The sequence below is a fragment of the Rhineura floridana genome, chromosome 13 (assembly GCF_030035675.1).
Source record: "Rhineura floridana isolate rRhiFlo1 chromosome 13, rRhiFlo1.hap2, whole genome shotgun sequence".
In the NCBI taxonomy this organism is placed as follows: Eukaryota; Metazoa; Chordata; class Lepidosauria; order Squamata; family Rhineuridae; genus Rhineura; species Rhineura floridana.
In genome coordinates this window covers 8553558-8567384 of record NC_084492.1, presented here as the reverse complement: position 1 = coordinate 8567384, position 13827 = coordinate 8553558, and the positions used below count along the sequence as shown (strand labels likewise).

General features: G+C 44.2%; 1 protein-coding gene across 2 annotated transcripts in view; it reads left to right on the top strand.

The window, feature by feature from the left end:
• The window catches only part of GNAO1 (G protein subunit alpha o1), a 302091-nt gene that overhangs the window by 247569 nt on the left and 40695 nt on the right, over positions 1–13827 (top strand). The window contains exons 6-7 of one of the 2 annotated variants that reach the window (XM_061594078.1): positions 796–925; positions 11706–11859. In XM_061594078.1, the coding sequence (XP_061450062.1) occupies positions 796–925; positions 11706–11859 (284 nt within the window). The remainder of the gene's footprint in view (positions 1–795; positions 926–11705; positions 11860–13827) is intronic. The other variant, XM_061594079.1, reaches the window with a different exon arrangement.

Below are 13827 nucleotides of genomic sequence, written 5' to 3'. Positions count from 1 at the left end.
GAATGCCCTCCCCAGTGCAGTGTATCTGTCTCCCTCATTAGTGTCCTTCAGGAGAAATTTGAAAGCATTCCTGTTTAACTGTAAATGTGTTTTAGAATGTTTTTAACTGTTGTTATAATACTTTTTATTTGTTTTGTTGATGTATTTGCTGCCCTGGGCTCTTTCAGGAGGAAGAGTGGGATGATGATGATGATGATGATGATAATAATAATAATAATAATAATAGGAAAGCTATTCCATAATAATCACAACATTTGTCTTGTACTAGCCATCACCTCTCAAAGTTCTGGCCTCCCCATCCCGTAGAATGAGGTACAAAAGAGGTGGTAGAGTCCTGAGGTGGCAGGAAGGACTGTATCACTGCACACTGCAGGTGAAGGAAACCTCTTTTGAATATGCTTCCACATTAAAACAAACTATCTGCAAGAAGGGTCCATGAAGGTCATCTAGCCCAACCCCTGCTCAGTGAAGGATCTGTTAGTTAGTTGATTGATTGATTGATTGATTGATAAGATAGGATGCAAGTACAGTGTCTCTGTTCAGCCTCTGCTGAAATACCTTCAGTGAAGGAAAGCCCACCACCTCCCAAAGTAGTCTCTCCCACTGTCATCCAGCTCTCCCTGTTACAACATGAGCTAAGGGTTTGTCTGAAAAACTGCTCCCTTGCCATTTCCATTCTTTGGTTCCAGTCCTGCACTCTGGCACAACAGCGAACACTGCTTGGCCTCACAGAACAAGTAGTATAACTCTTTGTATCTAGGGCATCATGAGCAACTGTCCCTGTTTCTTCCTCAGGCTGTTTGACGTTGGAGGTCAGAGGTCAGAACGCAAGAAATGGATTCACTGTTTTGAGGATGTCACAGCAATCATTTTCTGTGTCGCACTGAGCGGGTATGACCAAGTGCTCCATGAAGATGAAACTACGGTGAGTATTCTCTGGGCAAAAGAGTCCCTGAGAGATCCTTGCTTTTCTGCCTTTTGCATTTGTCCCAAGGTCATCTCGCAATCCGTTCTCAATTCTGAGACTGAAAGGATCTAACAGATATCCTTTATCACTCACACGTCTTCCTTTGACTCTTATATGCCATGGAGGTCCCACTCCACCACCGACAGTTGGATTTAAGTCTTCCATTCTGCAAGGATGGCATTAGCCCAGGTAACCGCTCCTTGATTGCTTTCAGTTGGTAAAGACTTGGGCCACAAGATCCGTTCCCCTTTCTCTTCGGTTTTACCATGCTAAGCATCCCTGGTGGAGAAGGGGCTGCCTGTGAACAGCATTTTTTTTTAAAAAAAGGGAACCCTGAAGTGTTGCTATTCTTTGTTATTCTGCTCAGACAGTTTACTGTTCTGCTCATGGAGAACTTGCAGAACAAAAGAGGGAGCAATATGGGTCCCTGCCCCAGTGTGCTTACAGTGGGGAAAACAAACTACAAGAGAGGTAGACAAAGCAAGGCCTAAGTGACAAGCGTTCTGCTGCCTGTCCTTGGGTTATTGAGTGGATTCATGCAGTCACTATTTCCACTACAAAAACAAATGAAAAGGCAGGGCCCGACTCCGAAATTCTAGAGGCGGGTGAGCAAGAGTGAAAGTGGGCATCCCAATATACTAAAACGGAAGGCTGAAATATATTGAATACATACCCTAAACAAACGACTCACTTGCCTGTGCATTTGGTTGAGGCATGCTATTAACGCAGCTGTTCAGCAAAATGGAGCCATACTGGTTGACGCGCCCTCGCCCTTGAGTAACAGGTTGTTTGAGGAAGCCAGCGAATGGGGAGTCTTCTCCAAAGGAGGGAGCACGGGAGATATAGGGTCTCTTTTGAAAAACTGGTTTATGTTCAAACAATAAGGAGCAGTGGGTCAAAGCTGGGAAGGGCCACACAGGACTGTTGATTGTTTTTTAAGGAAAAAATATATTCTGAACAGGGAACTGTTTTGGATTGTTCCTACTCTAAATTAACATTCGTTGGTGCCTGCAGCGTACAAAGGATTATTCAGAACTCTTGACCTGGTGAAATTCTAGCCTTGCTAATCCTATTTCCTTTTCCTGTATATCTGTCTACTATCTATTTTGGAAAATTGTTCCTCCCTTTACTATGCATTAGAACACCTCCTAATGTATCACAACCAAATTTTGCCTGACAGTTCCTGAGATCTAGGATGAAGTTTTGTCTATGTTTCACCTATGTTTGGATGCAGTTGTATGCCATTTTGAATCAAGAAGGCTGACAGATCTTTTCAAAACTGCCCTGATTTAAACCACTGATTTCAAAACTGCACTGATATATTGGTTTTGTATAATTCCCAGTCAACACTGAGTATGATGTATTTCATATTTGTTGGGTTGTTTTGAAGCAGGTCTCTCTTTCCCCTGAATCTCAGTCCCCTGAATTGTGCTTGGCTGTCAGTTTCCAAATCTCGGCTTCTCCTGCATTTGGGGATTCTTCCTAAGTGGGGGGGGGATGACCTGTTGCCCTCCAGATGTTGTTGCAGTCTGTCAGGAGATCCACACCTGTCACAACCCAAAGAAGAGTCACATAATGGATTCACTGTTGGTTGGCAAGTTGTTGCCATGGTTGTAGCCCACCAAGTGCACAATGACTGTTCCATTGGCTTCTTGAGCTGTAAAGCAGATGTTCAGATCTAATTTATTAATAGTCCACAGACCTCCATATTCCCAGACCATATGTTTGATGTCATCTATCCAATGGCACCTAGTGGCTTCATGTCATTGGGGCAGCGGAGTCCACTTCAGCACCTTGGGCAGCTCCATGAACTTTCGGACTAAAACCTGGAGCGAATTCCACTGCCCTTCTGACATGGAGCCACCACTGTGTCCAACAATAGGAATGATACTCAAAAATACAAGACAGCTCAGAAGCATCTGGTGAGCCACTGTGAGAACAGGAAGCTGGACTAGATGGGTCTTTGGCCTGATCCAGCAGGGCTTTTCTTACGTTCTTATGTTTCTAAGAGTGCATTTATCACTGTTGAAAATTTAAAGGAGATAAGGATGCTGTTAAAACCAGTATCCCTTAACAATTCTGGAAAAGTTGCTTACAAATCTTTATAGCTCAGAATACAAACTTGGCAACTGATTCAATTGCATGTGGTTGTGAATCTATGACTAAGAAGGCCGTAAAGGGGAAGCTGTGTCCCTCTAGATTAGCCTTTCCCAACCAGTGTGCCTCCAGATGTTGTTGGACCACAACTCCCATCAGCCTCAGTCAGCATTGCCAATGGTCAGGAAAGATGGGAGTTGTGGTCCAACAACATCTGGAGGCACACTGGTTGGGAAAGGCTGCTCTAGATGTTGGACTCATTCAGTCCCCACCAGTATGATCAATGGTCAGGGATGATGGGAGCTATAGTCCAGCAGTATCTGGAGATCCACAGGTTCCTCACCCCTTCCTGGGAAGGGCAGCAGTCTAGAGATAAGCAAGTCTGATGTTTTCATCTCTATCAAAACCACGTAAGAGACATACTTGTCATACAGACATGATTCTTGTATGGAATGTCATGAAACCTCATTCCAAAATAACCAGAAGGAGAACATTAAAGCAGGACAGTGTAAACGCTTTCCTACATTTTGCAACAAAGAATAGCCTCAAGAAATTAGCAATGGTCTAGCGTTCTGTCCCGTGTACAAGAGAAGTCTTCACTGGTCTTTTTGGTTTCAAACCTGGACATATCACTGAAAACAGCAAAAACTAGGTAATTTTGATGGTTACAAGAATTTCACAATAACATTCCAGAATGTTTAAAATCTTGCTGGAAATGAGGAGGGAAAGGGTAGAGGGGCAGCACAATCTGAAGTTTAGCTCCCATTAGAAGATACTGAACAATGGCCTGTGTGCCTTCAGATCATCAATATCTGTAGTGCTGCCCTGGGCTTCTGCTGGGAGGAAGAGCAGGATATAAATCAAATAATAAATTAATAAATAAAATGGTGTAATTGCAGCATTATAGTCTTGACTGTAAATGTATGTATTTATTTATTTATATCCCACCCTTCCTCTCAGAAGAAGCCCAGGGTGGCCAACCAAAACCCTAAAACCACTTTAAAACATATTGAAAAACAAAAGACTTTAAAACAAAACATCTTAAGAACACCTTTAAAAAAACAACTTTGAAAACATCTTAGAAAGCAGTACAGACGCAGACTGGGATAAGGTCTGTACTTAAAAGGCTTGTTGAAAGAGGAAGGTCTTCAGTAGGTGCTGAAAATATAACAGAGATGGTGCCTGTCTAATATTTAAGGAGAGGGAATTCCAAAGGTTCGGTGCCACTACACTAAAGGTCCACTTCCTATGTTGTGCGGAATGGACCTCCTGATAAGACAGTATCTGCAGGAGGCCCTCACCTGAGTTGCCATGTTCAGGTGTTATGTCTGAAAAGGGAATTTCAGTCACAAGTACAGGGTAGGGAGGGGTGTCACCCCCAAGATCCCTATGGGCGCACCAGCAAGGAAATCAAGGGGGCTTTCTGCAATTCAGCTCTTCCCCCTCACCGCTTCACTGTTGCTGCTACTTTCATAAGCACTCTAGAAGAGGCACTCTTCCAGATTCCCCTCACGTATTTTTCCCTTTGAACTATAGCTGAATGCAACTACAAATATGTATGGAATATGTGTGGAATATGGAATCATAGCTGGGGAGAAGGCTGTTGCGTTCATATTCTGCTTGCGGGCTTCCCATGGGCATCTGGTTAGCCACTGTGAGAACAGGATGCTGGACTAGATGGGCCTTTGGCTCTTCTGATGTTCTTAGGCATGCAGACACATACCTATGCAAAAAGAGAGGGAGAAGAGTACTTCTAAGTTGAAGTCAAACCTGCCCAAGCATGGTGGCAGGGGCATCCCTAGGGGAGCGCAGGGCCTGGGCAAATCGCACTTGTCACTCGGCCACCTGCCTTGGCCACAAGACTCTGCAGAGCACCACAGGATGTGGCCTGCTGCTACTCCTCTCCTCACTGCCTCTCTAACTGGTTTTACACACTCTGTCTCGCTCTCCCTTGCTCTGAGGATGGGGGTCCTTACAACATTCTGGGAAAGGTAGCCCAGGAGATGGCCTGCATTGCTGCCACTTCCCAAAATGGTTAGAAAATCTTTTTTAAAAACAGTAAAAAGTTTAAAGTAACTAAACTTTTTTTTTAAAAAAGATTTTCTAGCCGCCTTCGCCAAGCAGCAGAGATGCAGACACTTTCATATGCCACCTCGCCTAGAATGCCTCACTCCAAGGGATCAAAGGGGCAGCTGAGACCATTATTAGGGGAGGAAGGATATAATCCATGCTATACAAAGAATATAGAATAGAAGACGCTGTGATTGAAAGCAAGGGGAGTGAACAGGACAGCAAGGAAATATTGGGGGTGCATTCTCTACCCCTTGCTACCTCTTGATGTCAGTCCTGAACCAATAGAATCCAGGCTGGTTGACAACCTCATCACAGAGTATGCTAACTTCACCCTATTGCAGTTCTTGGACTCAGGGGTGTAGTCGTCTGAGGTCTCAAGGGGTCTTAGAACCCCTTACCTCTTTGGGAGCAGGATCCCTATGTCTCCAGCATCCTGTAAGCCAATCAGCATGAAAAGGGAATGTGTTGGCCACCTTCTAACACGCTTCCTTTTTCTTTCCTGATGATTGAAGCCAATCAGAGTGAACAGAGGTGAAAGAGCCACTGAGAAGACTCTTCACAGTAGCTAGCACACTCTCCTTGCATGCTGATTGGCTCCTAGGAATGACTGTTGTTGTGGGAGAAGGCACGTGTGGGAAGGACTGAGGAATGTGGAGGTGACAATGGAGAGCAAGCAAGCGAGTGAGGGGTGTGGCTGTGAGGGGGCATGGCATGACTATCATGAAGGAACCCCACACTTCTGGATTTGGCGTTACGCTACTGCTTGGACTACAACTCTCATGGTTAGGCAATGGCTAGGGGTGATGGGAGTGGTAGTCCAACTATATCTGGGGACCCAAGGTTGAAGAGCAATGCCTTAATGAATCTGTCTAGCCATACATGTCTGCAGCAGCAGCAAAGAACAGCAAATCTCAAAAGGGGGTTGGGATTGATGAGTGGGAACCTTTGGAATAAAAGACCAAGGAACAGCTCTGTAACCCCAAGCAGGGCCCAGCTGCCCGGCCGGCAGCATTCATCCAGGTGTGTGGAGTCCTGGCCTCCTTTACTGGTGATCTACCAGGAACAGCAGCGTTGCGTCTCCATTTTCAGGGCACAGGTCTGAAGAAGCTTTTTGTTAGGGGGACATAGGAGCGTAGGCAGCTGCCTTATACTGAATCAGGCCATTGGTCCATCTGGCTCAGTATTCTAGTCTACACTGACTAGCAGCTCCTCTCCAAGGTTTAAGACGGGACATTCCCAGCCCTGTCTGAAGATGCCCGGGATTGAACCTGGGACCTTCTGCATGCAAGGCAAATGCTCTACCGCTGAGCTACATCCCTTCCCCTATAGGAACATAGGACGCTGCCTTAAGTCATACCATCTTGCTCTGTGTGGTCTCCACTGAGTGGCAGCAGCTCTCCAGGCTCCCCGGCGGAGGTCTCTCCCAGTCCTATCTGGAGATGTTGGGGACTGAAGCATTTTCTCTTTGCTCTGCTCTGACACATCAGGGATGTAGAAGTCATTGTAAAGCATAGAAAAGCAGTGAAGCTGCACGGTGGAGGAATAAATGTTCATTGTGCACTTCACAAGAACCCACTAATGATTTCCCCGGGTGGCAGTTTCTAGGGGGGGGGGTTCCTATCCAGTCTGCATGTGAGTTAACAAAAGTGCATTATGTTGCTATATCTTGACCTGGCAGCAGGTGGCTTGGTGGGCTTGCTTAGCTATAAGAAGTGTTCTTGTTAAAGAAACAGGAGGCATCTCAAGTGGTATCAAAGCAGGATGATAACCAATCCTGCTGAAAAAGGGGTTCTCAGCAGCTACTCATCATAAGTCATCCAGTGTGCTCTGATTACGGTACAAATTACCAGTATTTATTCATGTGCACCTACACCTCTGCTTTAACCTCTTCTAATATTTTTTTTCCCCTGATTCTAACATGGTTAGGGGACAACAAAACAAAAAGAACAGTAAGTATTGTTACCATTACAGGGATTTATAGTGTCCAACGAGAAGCAGAACAACGGAAAGCTATTTCCTAGTGCCCTTGCAGAGTTGACGTTTATGGCTTTGTCAAATGGTGGGGAAGAAGGAGTATGAAGCCTGAATCCAGGGGTCTTTGGGGAAATTGGTGAGGGGTCTTTGGGGGAGGGAGAGAGGAAGAAGGGAGGGAACCCAAAGAATTGCTCAGGAGCTCCACCTTAAAGATGCCTGCATTTGGTACGCAATAAAGATACCTTCATAAACACAACACAGATATTTCTTCTCTAGGAAAAGCGATTCCAACATTTTATAAATCTCTTGTGCTTTCCCACCCTCAGCTCCTTTCTTTCTTCCGTTCCACAAGATTGGGTGAAAAAACCATTTTAAGGCTTTTTCAAGACTTGCTGTTTTGAAGCCTACAAAAAGGGGTTTAGCAGCTCTAGTACGGTTGTAATGATATATTTTTCCTTGGATAGAATTTACGCACTTGGTATAGCTAACAGGTACACCGATAAAGATGGGATTCACCCAGTTAAGAAAACAGTGCATTTTCCCATCCTTGGTAAACACAACAGCATTTCATTACTTCCAGAATGAAAGGATTTACAGGTTCCTGTATGCACTAACTGTTGCCTTCACGCTGGTTGCAGCTTTTTGGCACAGTCCCTTGGGCAACTTGGTCCAGGAGATCCCCATAATAGTCCTGTGGCAAAAGGATGGAGCATAGTGTGGAGATGTGGTTACAGTGTCTCACTAGGACCTTGGGAGACCAGGGTTCAAATCCCCACTCAGCCACGATCCTTGCTGGGTGACATGGGCCCATCCCCAACTCTCAACCTAGCCTACCTCACAGGGTTGTTGTGAGGATAATATGGAGTGGGGAAGAGCTATGTACACCACTTTGAGCTCCTTGGAGGAAAGGAGGGATATAATTGCAATAAATAAATAAATAGTCAGTGAAGACTGAGGTGTACCTAAATAAAGGGGATGCCCCAGATTTGGGGAGTCTTATGCACATTTTCTCTCAGTGCACTGCCTGGAAGAGTTTGCAGACCCCACATGGGAGAATGGTAGTACTGGATCACAGCAGGTGGGGTCTTTAATGGAACAGGCCAGGAACTATTATGGCGGTCTTTTTATTTTCTTATGACTACTAATGCAATTGTTCTCAGTGCATGGAATGGTGGGGGGGAGGGAGCATTTTGTCCTTCACCTCAGGCAGTCCAACATTTCTTGAGCAAGGCGGCCTCAACACCCTTTGGGGCAGACTGAAGCAAAAACAAAAAATCTTGCCCGCAGAAACTGTGGTGGCAGTGGAGTTCATTGCGGATTGGGCCCATGTGAACAAACTGGCTTTCCACCTTGTTGCCCAAATTCAGTAACTGAGAATGCAATTGCACACTAGGTTTCTTTAAAAAAATCACGCACACAGATTGGTTTCCTACTCATGGCAAGGTGCAATGTTGGGGTGAGAAATCCCACAACTCATCTCTTTTTCCTCTGGAAAGGATAAAGTTTCCTCAGATTTCTAGGTACTGAACCACCTGACTGAGCACTTTCGAAAGGCATCTTTAGTCATACTGCATCTGCTACATAGCACTGCTGTTCAATCCACTCCACCCATGGTATATTTCAAGGGGTGCTATTGTCCTTCGCCTTGACTTCCATGCAGATGTGATGCTGACATGTTTCCTTGAGCATTCAGTTGTTAGATGTTCATGCAGAAGCTCCAGTGTTGTGGTTTTTTAGCTTTAAATTGTTGCTGTTGTACAAGAGTTAAGAATGCAAATCATATATATTCATACGTACATAAACAGACTTTGTGCAAATACATCGTATAAGACCACATAGGCGTCCAACCACGTACTTAAAAGCCATATTCGTGGCAGCAGTGAAAATACTTTGCAGGGATTACTGTTCATTCTGTAAGACAAAAGGAACCTAACACTTTTCGAATGATTCACAGTGCCATCTCTTAAGTGAACAAGAGCATAACCTTATTTTCATTTCAAGAAAATGTTTTGCACAAGTTAAAACAAGGCATGTTGGGGTGGGGGACAAGAATCAGTTTATAATTAATTCTCCTAGGCCAGTTATACTGGTAGTCACACGAGCCAAGGTAGTCGTAACAGCAGGGACCATGTCTGTCTAAATCAGCCTTTCCCAACTAGTGGGCCACCAGATGTTGTTGGACCACAACTCCCATCAGCCTCAGCCAGCATTGCCAATGGTCAGGAAAGATGGGAATTGTGGTCCAACAACATCTGGTGGCCCACTAGTTGGGAAAGGCTGGTCTAAATGGACCCTGCAGAAATATGCATTGTACATCTGCTTCAGGGGCTCTCAACCTGGTCTTTAGCTGTGGCTGCAGGTGTGGGCAGAGAACATGGTTAGTGGACATAGAAGTGGCTACAATGCAGTCTTATCTCATAACAGCAGCAATGGAGCAAATCAGAGCTTTACCTTTGTAGCCATTTTCAAACATTGTACCTTCACAGAGCCCTTTCCACATTGAAGCATGTCAGAGAGGATGCCAGAGTGGATTTCTGGAGCATGTTTAAATATGTATTTAAATACTTTTTTTTTTCCAAAAAAACCCAGAACATGTAAACTGATATTTAAATACCTTTTCAAATATGAGCTTTTCTATGGGTTTATTGTTGTGGTTTACACAAAATCCTAATTTACAGATTGATGAGGATGGAATGGGCTTATAAATGTGTTAAATTGACCGAGACAATAGTCTGCTTGATCCATCACTGCCCTGCACTCCCCCAGAGATATCTATTGGATGGGGAAGATTAATAGTGACAGGGAAGATGCCTTTCAGGGGAGCTTGTCCATCATTAGTGGTTATCTTCTCATTGAGTTCCCTGGATCATAGTTTGGAAACCAATGCATTGGTGTCTTCCACTGAGAAACCAGGTTGGGGAATGTCGAGTCCAACATTCCCTTACCTGGTGCTCTCCACATGTTTGGACTACAACTCCCATCAACCCCAGCCAGCATGGCCATTTCGGATGACAACTCCCACCAGCCCCAGCCAGCATGGCCATTTTGGACTACAATTCCCATCAACTACAAGCCCCACTCAGCTGATCTGGAAGGCACTAAGTTGAGGAAGGGTCATCTAAGTCGTACTATGCAATCTTTGCAGGGTGGCGGGGAGTTGATTGCATTCCAGCTATTCCAAAAGAGCTTCCATTAGACACCCGGAACACATTTACATCTATCCTCTTTCTTCTATTGATTGCAATTTGTGCTAGTCATATTCGGTGGGGAACTGCTGCCCCTTTGACGAGGTGCTGCGGATGCTAGACAGGAAAACTCTCTGTTCTGTAACCTGCTTTGCCTTTTGATCACCCCTTGACTCTTTGGGTTGCCTTCGGCCTCCATTACGGCTGCTTCTCTCTGCTCTTCCGTTTCCGGCCGGGAGAGGTGGCACAGCTCTCGCTCCAGCAGACCTCCACGCCATCACTACTTTTCCTCAGCCGTCTGATCTTATCTAACCAAACAAAGGCCAAAAAAATGAGATTTTGAGAGACCCTCCAAATTTGGCAGGTATGAAGCTTCTCTTGAACTGAGAAAAACCAAAAGAGTTGAAAGCAGCTGGAGGAACGTGGCGCCAACAGGCTGACTTTGCCGTGAGCTCCATACTTATGCACCAGACTCTGCAGCTTCTTCACCAAAGCATTGGTTTTTATTTTACTTTTTTGTTGTTATTTGTTGCATGAATTCCGACTAAAAAGCTGCCTTCCTTTCATTCGTGCATTTGTTGTTGTGGCATTGCCCTCCAAAACCCAAATCTAATCGTTCTATCTTAAAGGCATGAGCTAACATCAGCAAAGTAGTCTGCTGATTGGTGCATTGGTTGTTCTGTGTTCTGGCTTTCTTCTCCTTTTCTCTTTCTTTAATTCATTTTCATTTATTTTTATTGTTTATTTTTGTGATACGCTTTCAATCAAACCGTCTTCCAAAAAAAGAAAAAACCCAACAACAACCAAGACTCACACTTAAAAGCATCAGCCGAAGAATGTCAACACTAAACAAATTAACAAGCTACTAAAGCCAAAGGTCACTGCAAGGTCACTGCCACAAAAACGTCGCCTCGTGGACTGCTTTCAACTCTCAATTAATTCAAGGATTTCACCAGTCCTTGGTTAATGTATCAACCAAATACGTGTCCCATACACACACTCACCAATGAAATGATCGGCATTTTAATGAGAATGTTCTAGAAAATCTGCATGATCTACGGTTTAGATTTTTTTGACCTTAAGGGCAGTAGTAGTTCCACCCTTCCCCCTTTCCTCACCGCCATACATGCATGATGCATGATGAAATTGATCTGAGCTGGAATCTTGTAAAAAAAAAAGAATGCTATGCAACATATACAGCTCTGTACTAACTGTACTTCAGAGCTATAAGGACTGCATCTCTTTATGTATGTATACACATATCCTAGTATTGATTTATTACATCCACTGTTGTCTGCTTCCTTTTGCGTTATTTTTTCTCCCTTTATTAGTTTTAGATGCTTCCCTACATGTTGAAGATGGCACTCAAACTATCTCTGGCCTGACTGGGCATCTCCTTTGTGTTGCAGAACCGCATGCATGAGTCACTGAAGCTCTTTGATAGTATCTGTAACAACAAGTGGTTCACGGATACATCCATCATCCTTTTCCTCAACAAAAAGGACATCTTCGAAGAGAAGATTAAGAAGTCTGCATTAACTATCTGCTTTCCAGATTACATAGGTAAGGGAAACATAGGTTTCCTTCAAAAAAGCTTTAAATAAATAAATAAATAAATAAATAAATGCATTTCAATTCAAACAGCTGAATCCAACAACATCTAGAAGGACACACAGATCCCCTCCCTCCCTCCCTCTCCCTGCTGGCCTTAGCTCTGTGCTCCAAACAGAAGATACGTTCTTATACAAAATGTGACGATGGGCAGTAGTTTAGATAGTTCAGGTACACAGCTTGGGAGCATTTCTGAATCCACTACTATCGCCTGAGGCACAACTGGCCTTGGTGGCGAAGAGTACCTTCTATCAGCTGCAGCTGGTGGCCCAGCTACAACCCTGTCTGGACATGGATAGCCTGACTTCTGTTGTCTATGCTCTGGTAACCTCTAAGTTAGATTACTGCAATGCATTATACTTGAGGCTGCCTTTGAAGATAGTTCAGAAATTGCAGCTGGTTCAGCAGCCAGACTGCTCACCGGGACAAGACAATTTGAGCACATAACACCAAATCTGGCGCAACTGCACAGAATAACAATTCGTTTCTGGGCTCAAGTCAAAGTGCTGGTTTTGACCTATAAAGCCTCAAGGACCACCAAAGTATCTGAAGGACCACCACTCCTTAGTACCAGCCCAGACCCTGCACTCGACATCAGAGGTCCTTCTTCATATGCCCCATTGAAGGAGGTGCGGAGAGTGGCAACACAATAATGGGCCTTCTCAGTGGTAGCCCCCCATCTGTGGAACGCTCTCCCCAGGGAGGTACGCCCGGCACTACCATTATCCATCTTTAGGCGCCCAGCAAAAACATTTCTCTTCTCCCAGGCATTTGCTTCTTAACTTTGGAAGGCTTTGGAGGGCTTCTGTTGTGCAGCCTTCCTAAGAAAGGTTGCTCCACCGCATTACCTTTTACTTCTAATTTTTATTAACTGTAAGTTGCTTTGAGTGCACATATTTGTGTAAAAAAGCAACTGATTTAATAAATAAAAAAAATAGAATTAAAAAGATTTTATCGATTTGTGGAGGATAGGTTCAGCAATGGCTAATACTCATGATGACTCCATGGAATCTCCACGTTCACAGGAAGTATGCCTCTGGATTCTAGATGCTGGTGACAAGCGCCAGGGAAAGGCCATTGTGTATATATCTCCAGAGGTACCTGGCTGGTTGTTTCTGGCAAGAGGATAATGGAGTTCTTGCACAAATGAGGCAGGGCAGTTCTCTTATGTGCTATGTGCACATAAGACTGAAGAGGGGTTGGCCCATGCTAATGAGTAGGGAACGGGGAGGACTTTGATTTAGTTCGTATTTAAAGGCAAACTTACTAAATGTGCACTTTCCACAGCAGTATGAGAACCAAACCACAAACATCTTTCAAAATGCGCACTTCTCCAAATTTGCAATACCGTTCTCCAACCAATTAATGTGTGCATAAATGCATATAGCAGGGTACACTGTGCATAGAAATGTAAACATTACTGAAAATAACACAATAATGTCTTACGTTAGGGGAAATTGCTTTGCAAAACTGTATCTATTAGGCAAAATTGCTTTGCCAAAATGTGCATACTAGGAGTAATCTGCACTATAAATGTTAATGAGAGCTTTTTTAAAAAAATCAAAAAAAAATCACAAACTGATGTGGAAAAGTGGAGAAAAGTAAGATTGGCAAAGATGAGAAACAGAAGTGGACATATTCACCCATCCCTAGTAATTAACCAGGGACGCTTTCATGTCAAGGTTGCTTTGCTATTGCAAAATCTGTCACCAGCATGAACTGAGTTAACTCCAGATTTGAGGAGGGATTGAAAATGAAGATACAGGCTGCTTTTGCGCATAATGGTAAGCCAAGAAGCAGGCCATGCTGTGCATGAACTGCAGGTTGGTGCACATAGCCCGAGCACTCCCCTTTTGCACCTCCCTAGCATCAGTGAGTAAAGCAGGCAGGGAGAACGTTTTTCAGCCTGAGGAAGACATT